The sequence below is a fragment of the Cetorhinus maximus genome, chromosome 23 (assembly GCF_964194155.1).
Source record: "Cetorhinus maximus chromosome 23, sCetMax3.hap1.1, whole genome shotgun sequence".
In the NCBI taxonomy this organism is placed as follows: Eukaryota; Metazoa; Chordata; class Chondrichthyes; order Lamniformes; family Cetorhinidae; genus Cetorhinus; species Cetorhinus maximus.
The window spans coordinates 38,396,754-38,418,813 of record NC_135901.1 but is presented as its reverse complement, the minus strand read 5'-3'; the positions used below and the strand labels follow the sequence as shown (position 1 = coordinate 38,418,813).

At 46.5% G+C, this 22,060-nt stretch overlaps 2 protein-coding genes across 2 annotated transcripts in view; both read right to left on the bottom strand.

Moving 5' to 3' along the window:
- LOC144697531 (uncharacterized) overlaps nt 1-22,060 on the bottom strand; it is a 161,592-nt gene that overhangs the window by 139,049 nt on the left and 483 nt on the right. The window lies entirely within an intron of this gene.
- The window catches only part of LOC144697988 (uncharacterized), a 298,820-nt gene continuing 293,458 nt past the window's right edge, over nt 16,699-22,060 (bottom strand). The window contains exons 3-4 of the mRNA XM_078569937.1: nt 20,776-21,025; nt 16,699-18,584 (exon numbers count right to left, since the gene is read on the bottom strand). Coding sequence (XP_078426063.1) covers nt 17,722-18,584; nt 20,776-21,025 — 1,113 coding nt within the window. The 3' untranslated portion in view covers nt 16,699-17,721. The remainder of the gene's footprint in view (nt 18,585-20,775; nt 21,026-22,060) is intronic.

Here is a 22,060-nt window from a genome sequence, read left to right as displayed (position 1 = left end):
ATTCAGATCCCCCTCTGAGCTGGAAACCCATCGGTGCTGTCAGACTGGGGAGAGACCGTTTACCTGCTTCACCTGTGGGAAGGGATTCACTTAGTTATCCCACCTGCTGAGGCACCAGCGAGTTCACACTGGAGAGAGACCTTTTACATGCCCAGACTGTGAGAAGTGCAATAAAAGTTTTGGGGATCTGATGTCCCACCAACATATTCACACCGATGAGAGACCGTTCAGGTGCTCTCACTGTGGGACTGGGTTCAGGCAATCAGCTAATCTCAATGTACACCACCGAATTCACACTGGAGAGAGGCCATTCACCTGCTCCCAGTGTGGAAAGTCATTCACTCAGTCATCCACCCTGATGCGACACCAGCGACTTCACACCGGGGAGAGGCCGTTCACCTGCTCCGAGTGTGGGAAGGGATTCACTCAGTTGTCCGAGCTGCTGTCACATCAGCGAGTTCACACTGGGGAGAGACCTTTTAAATGTCAAGACTGTGGGAAGTGCTCTAAAAGTTCTGGAGAGCTGAGCACGTCCCATCAACGTGTCACACTGACGAGAGACCGTTCAGGTGCTCTCACTGCGGAACTGGATTCAGGCGATCATCTCAACTCATTCTACACCAGCGAGTTCACACTGGGGAGAGACCGTTCACCTGCTCCAAGTGTGGGAAGGGATTCACTCAGTCATCTCACCTGCTGATACACCAGCGAGTTCACACTGATGAGAGACCTTTTAAATGCACGGGGACAAACTGTCTCTAAAGGTCCCCCCTTGTCTGAGCCCTGAACCCACATCTTTCTTTAGTTTCCCCACCCCCATTTCCCCTCATGCCCTTTTAGTGCTCATCTTGTCCATGAGACCCACCTCCTGCTCCATCGACCCTATTCCCACTAAACTGCTGATCACCCAACTACCCCATGTTCAGTGAGATTGTTAACGGTTCTTTCTCTCCAGGTACTGACACTCTCTCCTTCAAATCTGCAATCATCACCCCCTCCTCAAAAACAAACCTTTCACCCCACCGTCCTTACTGCCCCATCTCCAACCTCCCTCTCCTCTCCACACTGTTCGAACCTGCTATCACCTCCCAAATACTGGGATTCTCAGTGTGAACAGGGTGCGATGTGTTTGGAGACAGGATGCCCCAGTTCTCCACCCTGGGATTCTCAGTGTGAACAGGGTGGGATGTGTTTGGAGACAGGATGTTCCAGTTCTCCACCCTGGGATTCTCAGTGTGAACAGGGTGGGATGTGTTTGGAGACAGGATGTCCCAGTTCTCCACCCTGGGATTCTCAGTGTGAACAGGGTGGGATGTGTTTGGAGACGGGATGTCCCAGTTCTCCACCCTAGGATTCTCAGTGTGAACAGGATGGGATGTGTTTGGAGACAGGATGTCCCAGTTTTCTACCTTTAAAAGGGCAGGGAGAGGACCAGCTGGGCTGAATGACGCTGCTTTATGACATCACTGCAGTGCCTAGTAACCATTCTCCCTGAGCCCTGCTCATTATGGGCTGGCTTTAGCTCAGTGCTGTTACAGGGAGGGAAACAGGAGGAGGATTCGAGCTGTGTGGAGCTCAGGATTAATAGGGAGAGATATAGGATCAATTTCTACCTGACTTAGTGAGAAATGTCATTGTCCCGGACACTCCCTGTCCCTCAGTATCTGTATCCGGGGGACAGGCTGATGGGTTTACTCTGTATCTAATCCGTGCTGTATTTGATTGGAGAGTGTTTGAGTCTGACAGTAGTTGTTGACCCCGATGATGATGAGATAAAACCATCAGTTTCCCCCCTGGACACAGATCCTGAAGGACAAGGAGTGTCTGGAATATTTTGGATCATGTCCTTGACCCAGTTTTGAACTCCTTGCTCACATCTTTCATCCTGCTTAGTTCTAATGAAAAGACCCCCAGTTTCCCCAGTCTCTCCTCATGGGAAAGAGAAATTGGAATTAAGTTAGAAACTCAAACAGGAGCTTCACAGCAGACAGGTCACCATGAGAAAACATTTCATTCCACAGTCAGTTGTTATCATCTGGAATACACTGTCTGAAAGTTTGGTGGGAGCAGATTCAACAGTAACTTTCAAAAAGGAATTGGAGAAATGCTTGAAGGAAAACACTGACAGGGCCATGGGGAAATAGCAGGGGAGTGACTATTCAGATCGCTTTTCCAAAGAGCTGGCAAAGGCACAATGGGCCGAATGGACCCCCTTTTAGCTGGAGGCCCTCATACGTGGTGTCATCTGTGAATCTCCCCTCCACCCTCTCCATGGCCTTGACATCATTCCTGTTATAAGATGCCCAGGATTTGACTCAATATTCTAAATGCAGCTTCACCAATGATTTACAAGTTAATTTGATAAAGAAAAGTGGAGTAACAGGTTCCAACAGCATTTTAAACTTGACCAAGCCAAAGAAGATTCAGGGGCCAGAGCTGCATCACCACAGGTTATAAAAGTGAGGGGATACTGATGTAAGGGGGCAGTTGGGATTGGAGACACCGGAGATCAAGCTCAGGGTGCCCAAGGTTCCATCCCGCGGGCTGACCTCGTGTAAGTGACTGTGGACACACGGGACTTGCATATTTACTCTGATTGATTGATCAATATAATATACGGTAGAGGACAGAGAATCTGCTCAGCTTGTATTTCTTAAAAAGGTACTAAAATTGTTGACACTGGACTATCAAATCCACTGATTTACGAATACAAATTGTTAGCTGGAATCACCCACCTCTTTACTGTTCTGACCCTCTACTCCCTTTAAACTGTTCCCATTCCAAATATCAAGGCAATTTTTGACTGATTCTGGTACGCCTGTAAATGGAGAAGAAATTGGAACCAGTCAGAGAACGTCTGTAAATGGAGGAGAAATTGGGACAGTTGAAGGAGAGTCTGTTAATGAACAGCAATGTGACTTGTCAGGGAGGGACTTGTAAATGAACAACAACGTGACTTGTCAGGGTAGGTCTGTAAATGAACAGCAAAGCGACTTGTCAGGGAGGGTCTGTAAATGAACAGAAATGTGACTTTTCAGGGAGGGTCTGTAAATGAACAGCAATGTGAATGAGCAAGAAATGGTGTGGTCAGAGTGTGTCTGTACAGGAAGTAGAAATGGTCACAGAGAGCCCTTGGTTAGTTATGGGAGATTTTGGAGTTGGATGGCATAGAGGGAGGAATATAGTGATAGGCTAAAGGGATAGATGGATAGAGCGAGAGAGAGAATAAAAGAGAGAGAGAGACTAAAAACTAATTGAAGAGGAGAAAACGAGTCAGATTCCATGTGGCAGATAAGCAGAATTTTTTTTTAAGTATATACTGCTTTGACAGTTAGTGGTCTTAGAAAAGAAAAAAACAGCTGATGTCTGATCAAGAAAGAGGAAGCTGGTTGAGGGGCTGCAGTTAGTTTAAAACAATCTCAGTAAATGGAGTGATACACAAACCAGCCTCCCATGCAGGTGAGCGACAGCAGCAAGAACCACATGAAAACAGGAGATTGTGGAAAGTCCAGCAGTGTCAGGATCCGAGAATACAGGACCGACAGAGGTTATTCAGCCTATCAAGTCTGTACCAGCTCAAAGACCAATCCAGTTCATCCCACTCCCCCTCTTTCCCCGTACCCCCCAATTGTTAACCCTAACAAAGGCCTGAAAGGTTGACTCTTTCTCTCTGCACAGATGTTGCCTGAGCAGCTGAGTATTTCAAACATTTTCTGTTTGATTCTTGGGAAATAAGTTTGTTGAAGAAACAACCCCAACCACCTGCCCTCACGCATCAAATATAAAATTAAACAAACACCGACCCCCCCAACTAATATAAAAGGAGAATCAAAAACAGAATTACCTGGAAAAACTCAGCAGGTCTGGCAGCATCGGCGGAGAAGAAAAGAGTGGGCGTTTCGAGTCCTCATGAACCTTCAGCAGAACTTAGTAAAGTTAGGAGAGGGGTGAAATATAAGCTGGCTTAAGGTGAGGTGGGGGAGGGGGGGGGAGAGAAGTTGAGGGGGGCGGGGGGTTGTAGGGACAAGCAAGCAGTGATAGGAGCAGATAATCAAAAGATGTCACAGACAAAAGGACAAAGAGGTGTTGAAGGTGGTGATTTTATCTAAGAAAATGTGCTAATTAAGAATGGATGGCAGGACACTCAAGGTACAGATAGCTCTAGTGGGGGTGGGGTGGAAAGACTGACGGTATTACAGTTATAGATTTAAAAATAATGGAAATAGGTGGGAAAAGAAAAATCTATATAAATAATTGGAAAAATCAAAAGGGAGGGGGAAGAAACGGAAAGGGGGTGAGGATGGGAGAGGGAGTTTAAGATCTAAAGTTGTTGAATTCAATATTCAGTCCGGAAGGCTCTAAAGTGCCTAGTCGGAAGATGAGGTGCTGTTCCTCCAGTTTGCGTTGGGCTTCACTGGAATAATGCAGCAAGCCAAGGACAGACATGTGGGCAAGAGAGCAGGGTGGAGTGTTAAAATGGGAAGCGACAGGGAGGTTTGGGTCTTTCTTGCGGACAGACCGTAGGTGTTCTGCAAAGCGGTCGCCCAGTTTGCGTTTGGTCTCTCCAATGTAGAGGAGACCGCATTGGGAGCAACGAATGCAGTAGACTAAGTTAGGGGAAATGCAAGTGAAATGCTGCTTCACTTGAAAGGAGTGTTTGGACCCTTGGACGGTGAGGACAGAGGAAGTGAAGGGGCAGGTGTTGCATCTTCTGCGTGGGCATGGGGAGGTGCCATAGGTGGGGGTTGAGGAGTAGGGGGTGATGGAGGAGTGGACCAGGGTGTCCCGGAGGTAACGATCCCTACGGAATGCCACCGGGGGGGGTGAAGGGAAAATGTGTTTGGTGGTGGCATCATGCTGGAGTTGGCGGAAATGGCAGAGGATGATCTTTTGAATGCGGAGGCTGGTGGGGTGATAAGTGGGGAACCTATCATGTTTCTGGAAGGGAGGAGAAGGCGTGAGCGTGGATGCGCGGGAGATGGGCCGGACATGGTTTAGTGCCCTGTCAACTACCGTGGGTGGAAAACTTCGGTTAAGGAAGAAGGAGGACATGTCAGAGGAACTGTTTTTGAAGGTAGCATCATCAGAATAGATGCGACGGAGGCGAAGGAACTGAGAGAATGGGATGGAGTCCTTCCAGGAAGCGGGGTGTGAGGAGCTATAGTCGAGGTAGCTGTGGGAGTCGGTAGGCTTGTAATGGATATTGGTGGACAGTCTATCATCAGAAATTGAGACAGAGAGGTCAAGGAAGGGAAGGGAAGTGTCAGAGATGGACAATGTGAAAATGATGGAGGGGTGGAGATTGGAAGCAAAATTAAATTTTTCCAGGTCCCGACGAGAGCATGAAGCAGCACCGAAATAATCATCGATGTACCGGAGAAAGAGTTGTGGGAGGGGGCCGGAGTAGGACTGGAACAAGGAATGTTCCACATACCCCATAAAGAGACAGGCATAGGTGGGGCCCATGCGGGTACCCATAGCCACACCTTTTATTTGGAGGAAGTGAGAGGAGTTAAAGGAGAAATTGTTCAGTGTGGGAACAAGTTCAGCCAGACGGAGGAGAGTAGTGGTGGATGGGGATTGTTCGGGCCTCTGTTCAAGGAAGAAGCTAAGGGCCCTCAGACCATCCTGATGGGGGATGGAGGTGTAGAGGGATTGGACGTCCATGGTGAAGAGGAAGCGGTTGGGGCCAGGGAACTGGAAATTGTTGATGTGACGTAAGGTGTCAGAGGAATCATGGATGTAGGTGGGAAGGGACTGGACAAGGGGAGAGAGAAGGGAGTCAAAATAACGAGAAATGAGTTCCGTGGGGCAGGAACAGGCTGACACGATCGGTCTGCCGGGACAGTCCTGTTTGTGGATTTTGGGTAGGAGGTAGAAGCGGACCGTCCGAGGTTGGGCGACTATCAGGTTGGAAGCTTTGGGAGGAAGATCTCCAGAGGAGATGAGGTCAGTGACAGTCCTGGAAACATTGGCTTGATGTTCAGTGGTGGGGTCATGGTCCAGGGAGAGGTAGGAGGAAGTGTCTGCGAGTTGACGCTTAGCCTCCGCGAGGTAGAGGTCAGTGCGCCAGACAACAACAGCACCACCCTTGTTAGTGAGTTTGATGACAATGTTGGGGTTGGACCTGAGAGAACGGAGTGCAGTAAGTTCAAAGAGAGACAGATTAGAATGGGTGAGAGGAGCAGAGAAATTGAGACGGCTAATGTCACGCCGACAGATCTCAATGAAAAGATCAAGAGAAGTTAAGAATCCAGAGGGATGGGTCCAGGTGGAGGGAGAATATTGGAGGTGGGTAAAAGGATCCGTTGAACGGGGAGAGGACTCCTGCCCAAAGAAGTGAGCATGGAGACGAAGACGGCGGAAGAAGAGTTCAGCATCGTGCCGAGCCCGAAATTCATTGAGATGAGGGCGTAAGGGTATGAAACTAAGTCCTTTGCTGAGCACTGAACATTCAGTATCGGAGAGGGGAAGGTCAGGGGGTATAGTGAATACACGGATGGGGCTGGGATTGGAAGATGGGGTGGGGATGGAGGGACAAGCAGGGGTGGAGGGTCCTAGATGGGTGTTGGTGTTAATGAGTTGTTGGAGCTTGTGTTCCTTAGCATTTGAGAGAAAGAGAAAAAGTTTCTTGTTGAGGTGGCGGATGAGACGAAGAATAAACTGAAACTGGGGGCATGCGCAGCTTTGAATATGGGTGCGGCGGTGCTGCTGGAGGGAGAGGTCAAGTGTGTTCATATGGCGGCGCATGGCACTGCGTTTGGATTTCAGAATGCGATGGGAACAGCAGTCCGAGAAAAGTTTTATGTCCCGGTGATACCTGTAATCCTGGGTGGGTTCGAAACAAGAGGGATGGAATTTCAGTTGAAATCCACGTGGGGTGAGTCGGAGACGGAGACAGTCACTGAGAAAGGAAATATGGCTGTGAAAGCGGGTTTTAGTAAACACCTTGTCAAACACCAGGAGAGAAATGGAAAGCAATGAAGGTGAACAAGGCAGAAGAGACAGGCGGAAATCCTGTCGGAGAACAGAGCAATACTTCTTCAAGGAAGGCATTTCTTGAAGAGGAGTGGCAGTCAATTAAACACAGAGATAAAAACAAAAAACTACTGCGGATGCTGGAAATCCAAAACAAAAACAGAATTACCTAGAAAAACTCAGCAGGTCTGGCAGCATCGGCGGAGAAGAAAAGAGTTGACGTTTCGAGTCCTCACGACCCTTCAGCAGAACTGAGTAAAGTTAGGAGAGGGGTGAAATATAAGCTGGTTTAAGGTGAGGTGGGGGAGGGGGGTGGGAGAGAAGTTTGGGGGGGGCGGTGGTTGTAGGACAAGCAAGCAGTGATAGGAGCAGATAATCAAAAGATGTCACAGACAAAAGGACAAAGAGGTGTTGAAGGTGGTGATTTTATCTAAGAAAATGTGCTAATTAAGAATGGATGGCAGGACACTCAAGGTACAGCTCTAGTGGGGGTGGGGTGGAAAGATTGACAGGGTATTACAGTTATAGATTTAAAAATAATGGAAATAGGTGGGAAAAGAAAAATCTATATAAATAATTGGAAAAAACAAAAGTTAGGGGGAAGAAACGGAAAGGGGGTGAGGATGGGGGAGGGAGTTTAAGATCTAAAGTTGTTGAATTCAATGTTCAGTCCGGAAGGCTGTAAAGTGCCTAGTCGGAAGATGAGGTGCTGTTCCTCCAGTTTGCGTTGGGCTTCACTGGAATAATGCAGCAAGCCAAGGACAGACATGTGGGCAAGAGAGCAGGGTGGAGTGTTAAAATGGGAAGCGACAGGGAGGTTTGGGTCTTTCTTGCGGACAGACCGCAGGTGTTCTGCAAAGCGGTCACCCAGTTTGCGTTTGGTCTCTCCAATGTAGAGGAGACTGCATTGGGAGCAACGAATGCAGTAGACTAAGTTAGGGGAAATGCACGTGAAATGCTGCTTCACTTGAAAGGAGTGTGGGCCCTTGGACGGTGAGGACAGAGGAAGTGAAGGGGCAGGTGTTGCATCTTCTGCGTGGGCTTGGGGACCCCTCTCCTAACTTTACTCAGTTCTGCTGAAGGTTCATGAGGACTCGACACGTCAACTCTTTTATTCTCCGCCGATGCTGCCAGTCCTGCTGAGCTTTTCCAGGTAATTCTGTTTTTGTTTTGGATTTCCAATATAAAAGGAGTTTTGTTTTAGAAACAAATATTTCTGTACAGGCTTTTCGTTCTTGGTGTGTGGGCATTGGTAGCAAGCCTATTATATTGCGCATCCCCAGTTAGTCTTTGTGCAGGTAATGATGGGCCACCTTCTCCTTGACCCACTGTCTAGTGAAGGTGCTCCCACAAGTTCATGACGTAAAATCCTGAGATCCACCATTTTCACTCAGTGATAAAAGAGCAGTGAGAATATGCACAAGACAGGATGGTGTGTGACTTAGATGAAAAGATGGGGATAAGGGTGTTCCCCAGCATCTGCTACCTTTCTCCTTCTACGTGGCGTAAGCCTTAGGGTTTGAAGGTTCCATAAAAATTCGGTTGTGTTGCTGATGTATAAAATCCTTCGTCTTCACCCTGTCCCATCTCCCCCTCTCTCTCCTCAGGTAGGGACACAGACCAGGTGGCAGGTTCCACTCCCGTGATCTTGCTGGCTGTATCAATTGAATTAATAATGATATATGGTTGGCACCAATCATAATCGGAGCTCGGAATATGATATTGTATTTAACAACGCCGTAGTTCAATGGCGCTGCAGTTACCCAGCATTCACCTAGAGGCAGAATATGCTCTATCTTCACTGCGTGAGATCATCGCGCAGGCGCGACGCCAGGCAGTGGTTAGAGCATGCGCAGTGCCGGATTGTGGCCGGAGCATGCGCAGTTGCGGTGCTGGGCGGAGAGCCGCGGTCGGGTCGGATCAGCGAGGAGAGCAGAAGAAGAGTGTAACCAGCGGGCAGGTGAAGGCGAATGGAACTGGCGAGCGGGTGGGAAGCCTTCATAAATATATACTGCAGGCCTCAAACCAGGAATAAGAAGGTTCCGAATCCGCGTTTGCTCCGGTTTGGCGGCGGCATGCGCGGCCGCCATATTTATAGGGGGCAATGAGCAGCAGTGCGCATGCGTCGCCGCCATGTCTGTAGGGGGCAATGGGCAGCAGCTGTGACCACATATCTGGAGGGCGACTGTGAGACTGGAGGAGATTACAAAGGAACGGATGAGAGTTTCAGCAGCATTTGTACTGAGACTGGGGTGGAGTCGGGCGATGTTACTGAGGTGGAAATAGGCGGTCTTAGTGATGATGTGGATATGTGGCTGGAAGCTCATCTTGGGGTGAAATATTTCACCATGGTTGTGAACAGTCTGGTTCAGTCTCAGACAGTTGTTAGGGAGAGGGATGGAGCCAGGTGTCTGGGGAATGGTGTTTGTTGCGGGACTGAAGACAATGTTTTTAATCTTCTCGATATTTAAATGGAGGAAATTTCTGTTACAACCATAAAAACTTGGAAAAGTTACAGCACGGAAGGAGGCCATTCGGCCCATGCCAGCCCGAGGATACCCAGGTGCCCTTTCTAATCCCACCTTCCTGCACCTGGCCCATAGCTCAGCACTTTACAGCACTTAAGGTGCAGATTCAGGTACTTTTTAAAAGAGTTTAAAGTTTCTGCCTCTACCACCAATTTGGGCAGTGAATTCCATACACCCACTACCCTCTGCAGAAAAAAGTTCTTCCCCATGTCACCCTACACTTTCTGCCATTTATCTTGAATCTATGTCCCCTGGTTCTAGAATTCTCCATCAAGGGAAACAATTTTATCCTGTCCACTCTATCTATTCCCCTCATAATTTTGTACACCTCAATCAAGTCACCTCTCAGCCTTCTTTGTTCCAAGAAAAATAACTCCAACCTATCCAATCTCTCCTCGTATCTACTCTTTTCTAACCCTGGAAACATTCTTGTAAACCTCCTCTGCACTGTCTCAGAGCTATTACGTCCTTCCTGTATTGTGGTGACCAGAATTGCACACAATACTCCAGTTGTGGCCTCACCAATGTTTTATACAATTCCAACATTATATCCTTACTTTTTTATTCTTTACCCCTGCCAATGAAGGAGAGCATTCCACATGCCTTCTTTACAACCTTGTCGACTTGAACTGCTGCCTTCATAGACCTGTGTACTTGTACGCCAAGATCTCACACTTCATCTACCCCTCTTAGTATATTCCAACTTATTTTGTAATCCCTGTAACTGTTTGACCTCCCTAAATGGATGACCTCATACTTCTCAATGTTAAAATCCATCTGCCATTTTTCCGCCCACTCCATCAACCCATCTATATTGTTTTGGAGATTATTGCTATCCTCTACACGATCCACTACTTGGCCAATCTTTGTGTCATCTGCAAATTTCCCAATTGTGCCCCCCACTACCAGATGTCAGACAAGCCAGGACAGTGTGTGACTTGAAAGGGAACTTGGAGGTGACGGTGTTCTCATGCACCTGATACCCTACATCTTCTAGCGCGTGGAGGTTGAGGGTTCGGAAGATTCTGTCAAAGTTCTGGTTGAGTTGTAGAGATATAAAATCCCCCTGCTTTACCGGGTACCTCTACCACCTCTCTTATTCTGTCTCTCTTACCCTCTTCCCATAGAGTCCAGAGTCTTGTGTACACCCAGACCAGGTGGCAGGTTCCCTTCCCTGAAGGACATTAGTGAACCAGTTGGGTTTTTATGACAATCCGGCAGTTTTCATGATCACTTTTTCCTAGTGCCGGCCCCACAAATTCCCAGATTCATTCAGCTCAATTTCACAAACTGCCTTTGTGTTTTTGTGGGTTCTCTCTCACTCTTGTTTTAAATCAATTTCACAGGGTATTAGAAGGGGAGGATTTGCTGTGGGGAGACTGAAACCAAACATCACATCAGGATCTGATGGAGTCGCCCAATTTATCATAACCTGAATATCATCGGATTTTGAACATGGAGGGAGAAAGCACTGTTCACAGTGGGGAGAAACCGTACATGTGTTCTGTGTGTGGAAGAGGATTCAGCCGATCATCTGGTCTGTCAAAACACAAGTGCAGTCACAACAGGGAGAAACCATAGAAATGTGGGGACTGTGGGAAGGGATTCACATGTCCATCTGAGCTGGAAATTCATCGCCGCGCTCACACTGGGGAAAGGCCGTTCACCCGCTCTGAGTGTGGCAAGGGATTCGCTCAGTCATCCCACCTGCTCAAACACCAGCAAAGTCACACAGACGAGAGACCTTTCAAATGTGCAGACTGCGTAAAGTGCTTTAAAAGTTCCGGGGAACTGATATCCCATCAACGTGTTCACACTGACGAGAGACCGTTCAGGTGCTCTCATTGCGGATCTGGGTTCAGGCGATCCTCTGACCTCACTAAACATCAGCGCAGTCACACTGGGGAGAGACCTTTCACCCGCTCCGAGTGTGGGAAAGGATTCACTCAGTCATCCAGCCTTCTGATACACCAGCAAGTTCACACAGGAAAGAGATCTTTCAAATGCTCAGACTGTGGGAAGTGCTGTAAAAGTTCCAGGAACCTAATTACACATCAACATGTTCACACCGATGAGAGACTGTTCAGGTGCTCTCAGTGTGGCACTGGGTTCAGGCGATCATCTGAACTCACTGCACACCAGTGAATTCACACTGGGGATAGGCCGTTCACCTGGTCTGATTGTGGGAAAGGATTCACTCAGTCATCCAACCTACGCAGACATCAGCGAGTTCACAGGTCACTACAGTAATGGGATTTTGCTGTCAGTCATATCGAAGACTGAACCATATTCATTGGGGGATGTTTCTGCTGAAGTTGGTAAGCTCCAGGCCAGATATAGTGTTCATATTTTGGATATAAGTCAAATAAATCAGCTTTGTGTTAAATCCAGTGTGTTGAATCTTTTTACTATTTCTAATGCAAGTTAGTTCCTTTTGAAGGGCTCTTCCTCTCCCCTATCTCCTCCTTCCTCACCTCCAACAAGTATGTGGATCTCATGGAGCTTCTTTGTCACTAAGATTGAGACAATCCGATCAGCTGCCTCTGCTGCTTCCCTCCCTTCCATGAGCCCACCAGGGCAAACTGTCTCTCAAGTTCCTTCTTGTCTGAGCCCTGAACCCACATCTTTCGTCAGTTTCTCTCTCATCTCCCCTCATGCCCTCCGAGTGCTCATCTTGTTCATGAGACCCACCTCCTGCTCCATCGACCCTATTCCCACTAAACTGCTGATCACCCAAATTTCCCACGTTCACTGATATTGTTAACAGTTCTCTCTCTTCACGTACTGTTGATCTCTCCTTCAAATCTGCCATCATCACCCCCTCCTCAGAAATCAAATACTTGACCACGTCATCCTTGCAAACTATTGCCCAATCTCCAACCTCCATTTCCTTTCCAAACTCCTTGCACATGTTGTCACCTCCCAAATCCGTGCCCGGCTTTCCCAGAACTCCGTTTGAATCCCTCCAATCAGGTTTCTGCCCTTGCCACTGGACTGAAACAGCTCTGATTAAAGCCAAAAATGACATCCTATGTGACTGTGACAAAGGTAAACTATCCCTTCTCGTCCTGTCTGCAGCCTTTGACAGGGTTGACCACACCATTCTGCTCCAACACCTCTCCACTGACGTCCAGCTAGGTGAGGCTTCTCTCTCCTGGTTCCATTTTTCTCTATCTAATCATAGCCAGAGAATCCCTTGGAATGTCTTCCCTTCCCACTCCCACAGTTACCTCTGGTGTCCCCAAAGGATCCAGCCTTGGCCTCTTATTTATCACCAACATATTCCCCATAATGACATCATCTGAAAACACAGTGGTCAGTTATCACATGTACACTGACAGTGCCCAGCTCTACCTCACCACCACCTCTCTCCACTTTTGTTAAATTATCAGACTGTCTGTCTGATATCCAGTGGTGGATGTGCAGAAATTTCCTCAAATTAAATATTGGAAAGACTGAAGCCATTGTTTTTATTCCCGAGCTACCAACTCAATTCCTCTTCCTCACAACTGTCTGAATGTAAACCAGACTTTTTGCAAATGTGACTTGATCCCGAGATCCGACTCCGATTTTCCAGTCACACTGATGATTTAAATCTTTCCTCACAGACAGAACAGACAAACATTTCTCCTTCCATAACCAGAGGCTGATCATACATTAATTCAGTGATTCTATAAGATCTTGTCGAGATTTTTGATTTGAGTTTCCCATATGAAAATCCTCTCCCTCTAATGACCTGTAAACACAGTTTACAAAAGCCATCAATGTCAGTACAGGATAGAAACTCAGAACAGACAATTCTAGTTTCTACGGAATATTCTTTCTCCTTTCATTTCCCCAATTCTATAAATCCCTGTCCCACACACTCCTCCCCATCTCTGCTCATTGTTCCAGATTCAGTGCCTGGTCTCCAATTAATTATGTCCCCCTCTACAGATTGTCTCTCTTCCTGTCCTTAAAGTGGGTCAATCCCACTCCTTCTCTAATTCTACCAAACAATTCGGCTCAAAACAACAAATCATCTTTAATTACTTGAATCGCCATTTGGATGTTTGAAATTAATCACCTTTTCCCAACTGTGGAGAACAGAAAGTCCAGTGATTAATTCAGAACTTCCTTCTCCCCAGGTCTGTTCCAACAAGCTGTGTCTATCTGAGTTACATTAATACAGACTCACTTACTCAGTAAGTGATCAGATCTCACTGAACTATGACACAAGCTGTGTCTATCTGAGTTATATTGATACAGACTCAATAAGTGATCAGGTCTGACTGAATTACATCAAAAAATGCAACAACTTATATTTATATCGAGCTTCTAATGTAATACATTGTCCCAAGACGTTTCACAGGGGCAGAAGGACATATTAGGTCAGATGACCAACTGCTTGGTCAAGGAGGTCAGTTATAAGGAGTGTCTGAAAGGGGGAAAGTGAATTAGAAAGATGGAGAGGTTTAGGGAGGAAATTCCACAGCTTAGGGTCCAGGAAGCTGAAGGCATGGCCAAAAATGGTGGAGTGATTAAAATCGGGGATGAAGGGCATCCCGTAATGGTGCTCCATGTATGTGGGCCCCATAGCCCAGGCTCAAAGCCCAAATCTGAACTTTGGGTCATAGTTTGACTGTCCCGGGTCTCAGAGAAAAACAATTCCCCACATAAACATCTTGTAGGATCTTTGTTTATTGATAGCAGAGAACGTTTGGACTAGTTGCGTCCTCCTGTGTACTCGATGGGGATTGACATTAACAGAGTTAAAATCCTCTGGATTTCAGTGTCAGAAGAAGAATATGTTTTAGCAAAAATAAAAATATATAAATACTGAAAAACTGAACAGAACAAACCTGGGGAAATACACAGCAGGTCAATCACCATTAGAAAGTGATAAGTTAATGGTCACTGTTTCAGGTGGGACTCCTTCAGAATGAACACTTCCCACCACCAGCACCAACCCCCCTCCCACATCCCCCTCCCTGTGAACTGAACATTCCTTCACCCACTCATCCACCCATTGCCCATCCACCCAATGGCTCCCAGCCTGGATTGACATTCAGCATGAACCCAGTGAGAGGGTGAGCTGGCCCACGGGATGTCAGAATGGTCAAGAGCTGGAAGTGGTTCCAATCAATACATTTTATATATCGCTGTTAAAAAAGGAAACTTAATATTTTGTCAAAACCCCATGTGCACACACTTGGTGATTTACAATTTCTCGCCCAGTCCTTTCCTTTGGCTTCAACATGGTGCATCCTGTGTGGGTTCAGCAGAGGTAGAGACAGGCTGCTCGGGAGATGGGGGCAGAGTGTCAGGAGGTGGGACAGTGCATCAGAAGATGGGGGCAGCTTTTTGGGAGATGGGACATATACTGTACACGTTCATCTTCATAATTCACAACACTATTCCTGATGTTCATGAGCTGCCTCACTTTCTTTCCCATTAATTCCATTTGCTGATCTATCAGTAATGGACTTGCTTCCATCTCGAACAAAACTGTTTTCACCACTAAGGCTCCGCTGGTATTTAATAGTCTTCATGACATCATCGCACTGGGACTGGATGACATTATAAGAGTCCATTGTTTCTTAATGATCCACATCAATAACAAGAGGAAATATTAATAAACCTGAGCACATTATCTAGGCTGACACTCCAGGGTGACATTGAGGGACTGCTGCACTGTCAGAGACAGCATCCTTCAGATGCAACATGTGGAGGCTCTGGTCACAATCTTCCAATCCTCCTTATATAGTAGTGGTGTCAAAGCACTGACAGATTGTAAATGTTATGCCCCTGTTAAAAAACAGTAATCACAGGACAATCAGCTTCGCATCAGTGGTGGGGAATGGGCAGAGCTAAAAAGCCAGGAAAAAAATCAATTGGCACTTGGAAATGTATGGATTATTATTTCCGGCATTTTCTGTTTTTAATATAGATACTTGCCTGGATCCCACGGTGAAAAGAGGCTCTCTGGGAGGCATAGGGAGCTCGGACTTGTCCATGAGGGTAAGGAAAGGTAAGAGAACTAAAATCATCTAGAGTGAGAAAGGAGAAAAGATCCTAAAATGGAGCAGTCGGTAACAGGACATCAATTAGTCTCCTCTTACCCTGGAGAAATCAAGGACTCGACATTCTGTGTGCTTGAAACAAAACTGATTTATTAAACAGACATCAAGATGTTAAACTCCAGCCCAGTTACAAGATTATTAACATCAGTAGAAATAAACCCCAGCTGTCAGAATGAACATGATTCAGTTCTGGATGTGATTAACAGTGACAGTAACAGGAGAATCAATCACATTAAGGGGAGCAGCAGTTAAATAGAAATTATTTCCACTTTTTAGGCAGTCTAGGAATAGGTGGTATAGTCTAAAAGTTAGTAGAACATTCAGGAGTGTAATTACATAGCATACATGACACAGAAACAGGCCATTCGGCCCAGCCACTCCATGCTGGGGCTTAAGCTTCCAAAGAGCTCTCTCCCAACATTCCTCATCTCAAACTATCATCATAACCATCTGTTCTCGTCTCCCTCTTGTGCTTGTCTAGCTTCCCTTTAAACAATATTAGATGTCATTCTATGATTAGATAACACTTACTAAACAATCCTGATAGTGCTAAGAATTACATGAACAACCAATTAAAGATGATCAGCCAGGCTCACTTATACGTGCTAGAAGCTGCATATATTGACACACAGGGCCCAGTCCTTTGCAAAAAAAAAACACATTGCTTTTTGCCCTTTCTCACCTAAACAAAAGCTATACAATTCATTTCAACCACTCCCAGTGGTAGCGAGTCCCACTTTCTCACCACTCTTTGGGTGAAGAAGTTTGTTTTGAATTCCCTACTGGATTTCTTGGTGACTATCTTATATTGATGGTCTCTGGTTATGGTCCTCCCCACAAGAGGAAACGTTCTCTCTGCATTCACTCCATCAAAACCTTTCATCATTTTAAAGACTTCGATTAACCTCAGCCTTATTTTCTCAAGAGAAAAGAGACCAAGTCTGTCAATCCTTTCCTGATATGTTTACCTGCACATCTCTGGTATCATCATTATAAATCTGCTCTGGGCCCTATCCAGTGACTCGATATCTTTTTCTACATGGCGACCACAACTGTCCTCTTCATTATGACTGGTAAGATTTAAGTTCAGGAGTCACAGATTACCCAGAAAGAAGGTTGAGTTCAGAAGTGATTTGAAAGTAGTTTATTGAGAAGCAACAGTTTAAATTTGATATGTAAGCTAAATAGACAGGAAAACACACAACCTGTGACAGGTGAGAACGGTTTACTGGTCCTGGAGGACAAATGGGTGGATGACACAGAGTGAGTGCTGGTCTCTGTAGCTGGTGGTGACTGTCTCCTCTGAACGGTTAACTGGTGTGAGCCAGAGTGTGTGTGTTGGGCTGAAGCCAGTGTAGATCACTTCAAAATCTCTGTGCACTGGAGAGCCTGTTTTAACCTTTACACAGACAGTTGGTTTACGTTTGGGTCATGACATCCAATCGTATCAAGGTTAGAAATGTGTTGTTTCACGGTCTGTGCTAGAGACATGTCCTTGGCAGAGATAACAGGTCTGTCCTGTGTTTGTCAGCCAGCAAGCTGCTATGGAAGCTTTCTTCACAACAAAGAGAGAGGATGAGCTTTGTTTATTTTACATGAATTACTGAAAATTTTATAAGGTTATTAGACAGTGAATTCTTATTGTCTGTTATTGGACTGAACTTGTCTCCATTCCCATGCCGAGGGGATTTCTGTACCAGGCGGGAACTTTCGATTCTCCACCAATTCCCATTCCCCTTCTTCCTGATGGATAATGGAGGTGTCACTGTGAGTAACGTGCAAGTCAGTAAGAATTGTCAGCAAAGATTAATCAGCACTTTCGAATTGGAGATGTTAATCAGCGGAACCTCTCAGACACTGAATTGTAGAGTTCGTACCAAAGATCAATTTAGGATCGAAGTAAAAGTTCAGAATCTTGTTGTAAACTAATTTCTGATGAGAGTTCCTGAATTATGGGGAAAGATCAGAGACAGCGGTTCTTAAAGGGACACTGCAGCCCCGAGAACACAATCAGCTATAGATCCAGAATATTAAACTCCAGCCCAGTTACAGGGATTATTAACATCAGCAGAAACAAACCCAATTGTCAGAATGAACATGGATCAGTCCTGGATGTGATTAACAGCAACAACTACAGAATCCAACTCATTCAGTCACTTATGAACTCGCTGGTGTCTCAGCAGGTAGGATAATTGAGTGAATCCCTTCTCACACTCAGAGCAGGTGAATGGCCTCTCCCCAGTGTGAACTTGCTGGTGTCTCAACAATAAGGCTGACAGAATGAATCCCTTCCCACACTCAGAGCAGGTGAATGGCCTCTCCCCAGTGTGAACTCGCTGGTGTGCTTTGAGCTGGGCTGAAGATCTGAATCTCTTTCCACAGGAAGTACAGCTGAATGGCCTCTCCTCAGTGTGAATTCGCTGGTGCTTCAGCAGCTCAGAGGGACCAGTGAATCCTTTCCCACACTCGGAGCAGGTGAATGGTCTCTCCCCTGTGTGAACCCGCTGGTGTCTCAGCAGGCAGGCTGACTGAGTGAATCCCTTCCCACATTCAGAGCAGGTGAATGGTCCCTCCCCAGTGTGAACTCGCTGGTGTCTCAGCAGGGCAGATAACTGAGTAAATCCCTTCCCACACTCAGAGCAGGTGAATGGTCTCTGCCCATTGTGAACTCGCTGGTGTGTCAGTAGGTTGGATGACTGAGTGAATCCCTTCCCACACTCGGAGCAGGTGAATGGTCTCTCTCCAGTGTGAACTCGCTGGTGTACTTTGAGGTGGAATGAAGACCTGAATTGCTTTCCACAGGAAGTACAGCTGAATGGCCTCTCCTCAGTGTGAATTTTCTGGTGTCTCAGCAGGTCAGAGGACCCAGTGAATCCCTTCCCACATTCAGGGCAGGTGAATGGCCTCTCCTCAGTGTGAACTCGCTGATGTCTCAACAGGTAGGCTGACTGAATGAATCCCTTCCCACACTCGGAGCAAGTAAATGGCCTCTCTCCAGTGTGAATTCGCTGGTGTGCTTTGAGCTGGGCTGAAGATCTGAATCTATTCCCACAGGAAGTACAGCTGAACGGCCTCTCCTCAGTATGAACTCGCTGGTGCTTCAGCAGGTCAGAGGACGCAGTGAATCCTTTCCCACATACAGGGCAGGTGAACGGCCTCTCTCCAGTGTGAAGTCGCTGGTGTTTCAGCAGGCTGGCTGACTGAGTGAATCCCTTCCCACACTCAGAGCAGGTGAATGGTCTCTCTCTGGTGTGAACTTGCTGGTGTCTCAGTAGGCCAGCTGACTGCGTGAATCCCTTCCCACATTCGACGCAGGTGAATGGTCTCACCCTAGTGTGACTGTGTCGATGAATTTCCAGTTGGGATGGGTAATTGAATTCTTTCCCACAGTCCTCACATTTCCATGGTTTCTCCATGGTGCATGTGACCCTCTCTCTCTCCAGGTTTGATGATCAGTTGAAGCCTCGTCCAGAGAATGCGTGTACAGTTTCTCCCCGCTGTGAATGGTGTGATTTGGGTTTTTTTTCAGGCTGTGTCGCTGGTTAAAGCTCTTTCCTCAGGCAGTTCACAGGAACACTCTTACTCGGGTGTGGCTGTGTCTCGGTGCTTTTCCAGTCGCTGATGTTTGAAATCTTTTCCCACAGACAGAACAGACAAATATTTCTTCTCGATTCAAAGTCTGATGAATCGAATGACTCTGTCAGATCTTGATGTGATGTTTAGTTTCAATTTCCCGTCTCCAAATCCTCCCCTTCGAATTCTCTGTAAGAGGAGCTAACAAAGGTCATCACTGTCAGTGCAAGATAGAAATTCAGAACAATTACAGCTTCTATGGAACATTATTTCCCTTTTTCTTCCCCCAAAGCTGCAAATCCCCGCCCCACACACTCTCCCTCCTCCCTGTGCTGAAATCCAAACAGTGTTTTGGACAATTATTTCTGTATCTTTTGAACAAATTTGTCCAACGAGAGAAGACAATATGTTTGATCATTCACTTCAGTGATTACTCGTGACAAAACATTAATCTGAAACCCCATGACTGACCGTACAGAATAGCAGACATTAACCTTGTGTCCAAAACTTACTGTGTGGAGATTTAATGAGTGATCGTGAAGATGATTTCTCCAAACCTCCCAGGGTTTCTTCCTTCCTTCTCTCCCTCTCTAACTGAGTTAAACCTGGGATCAGTCTCATGGCCCATTCCGGTTCCTGCTTCTCTTCCTGATGACTAATTAACTCCAATCAAACACTGAGAAGGCTGAAGACACTGTTTTCAGTCCCTGCTCCAATCTCCATTTCCCAGATACCAGCTCCATCCCTCTCCCTGGGAACAGTCTGAGATTAAACCTGTCTGTTCACAACCTCAGTGTGACATTCGATCTCGAGATGATCTTCTGACCTCATATCTGTGCCATCACTAAGATAGCCTGTTTGCACCCGACCTCACCCTGTCTCAGTGCATCTGCTGCTGAAACCCTCATCGCTGCCATTGTTACCTCCAGACTTGGCGAATCCAACACACTCCTGGCTGGTTGCCCACATTCTATCTTCTGTAAATTTGACACCATTCAAACCTCTGCTGTCCGTGCCTTAACTTGGAGCAAGATCCGTTTCCCTCACACCCCTCTGCTTCCCAACCTGCCTTGGCTCCCGGTCAAGCAACAATTTGATTTTAACATTCTCATCCTTGTTTTCAAATCCTTTCATGGCCTTGCCCACCCCCCTCCCCCATCTCTCTAATCTCCTCAGCCCCACAACCCTCCGAGATACCTGCACGGCTCTTATTCTGGACACTTGTATATTCCCTATTTTAATCGCTCCACCATTGGAGCAGGTGAGTGGTCTCTCCCCAGTGTGAATTTGATGGTATCTAAAAAGGGTGGATGAATCAATGAACCCCTTCCCACACCCTGAGCATGTGTTCGGTCTCTCCCCAGTGTGTACTCGGTGGTGTGTCAGCAGGTGGCATAACTGAGTGAATCCCTTTCTACACTCGGAGCAGGAGAACAGCCTTTCCCCAGTGTGAATTCGCTGGTGTACAGTGAGGTGAGATGAATGCCTGAATCTGGTCCCACACTGAGAGCACCTGAACAGTCTCTCGTCAGTGTGAACACGTTGATGGCTCAACAGTTCCCCAGAACTTTTAAAGCACTTCCCGCAGTCCGAACATTTAAAATGCCTCTCATCAGTATTGAATCGCTGGTGTCTCAGCAGGTTGGACAATTGAGTGAATCCCTGCCCACATACAGAGCAGGTGAACAGCCTCTCCCCAGTGTGAACTCGCTGGTGTCTCAGCAGGTTGGATGACTGAGTGAATCCCTTTCCACACTCGGAGCAGGTGAATGGTCTCTCCCCAGTGTGAACTCGCTGATGAGTTTCAAGCTGAGATGGGGAATTGAATCTCTTCCCGCAATCCCCACATTTCCACAGTTTCTCCTCTGTAAACACTGCTTTTTCCTTCCATTATCAAGCTTGATGGATCGAGTGACTCTGCCAGATCCTGATGTGATGATTGGTTTCAGTTTCCTGACTGCAAATCCTCCCCTTCTAATACCCTGTGAAATTGATCTAAAACAGAAAAAGGGAGTGAGAGAGAACCCACAAAAACACAAAAGCAGGTTGTGAAATTGAGCTGAATGAATCTAGGAATTTGTGGGGCCAGCACTAGGAAAAAGTGACCATGAAAACTGCTGGATTGTCGTAAAAACCCAACTGGTTCCCCAAGTCCTTCAGGGAAGGGAACCTGCCACCCAGTCTGGGCCTACAAAAGACTCTGGCCTCTGTGGAGAAGCATGAGTGTGAGAGGAAGGGCGAGAGAGAAGCGAAGGAGAGAGAATATCTTGACATATACAAATAGAACAGAAATACATCAGGTTCTTGCAAACCATCAACCTCCACCACCTAGAAGGACCAGGGTAGCAGGTGTGTGTGAACACCATCACCACAAAGTTCTCTTCAAAGTCACACACCATCCAATACTGGGTGAGCAGAAATTTCCTTCATTTAAATATTGGGAAGACTGAAGCCATTGTCTTCAGTCCCCACTACAAACTCTACTCCCCAGACACCAACTCCATCTCTTTCCCTGAGAACTGTCTGAGACTGAACCAGACTGTTCGCAACCATGGTGAAATATTTCACCCCAAGATGAGCTTCCAACCACATATCCATATCATCACCAAGACCACCATTACCTTCTCAAAGGGTAACAAGAGATGGGCAGTTTATATAATAGACTTGCTACCAACGCCCACACACCCCTAATTAAAAGCCTGTACAGAAATATTTGTTTTAAAACAATACACTTTTTAGAAGAACATAAGAAATAGGAGCGCGATGCTGCACCATTTAATAATCTTCTACTTCAACACCAATTCCCCACACTATCCCCAAATTAGTTAACCTTCTGTAACTATTCTCACATCCTCTGAGATTTGTAGATAACTTTTATTTCTCTACTTTCTCTCCTTGTCTATCCTTTGTCATTATAAC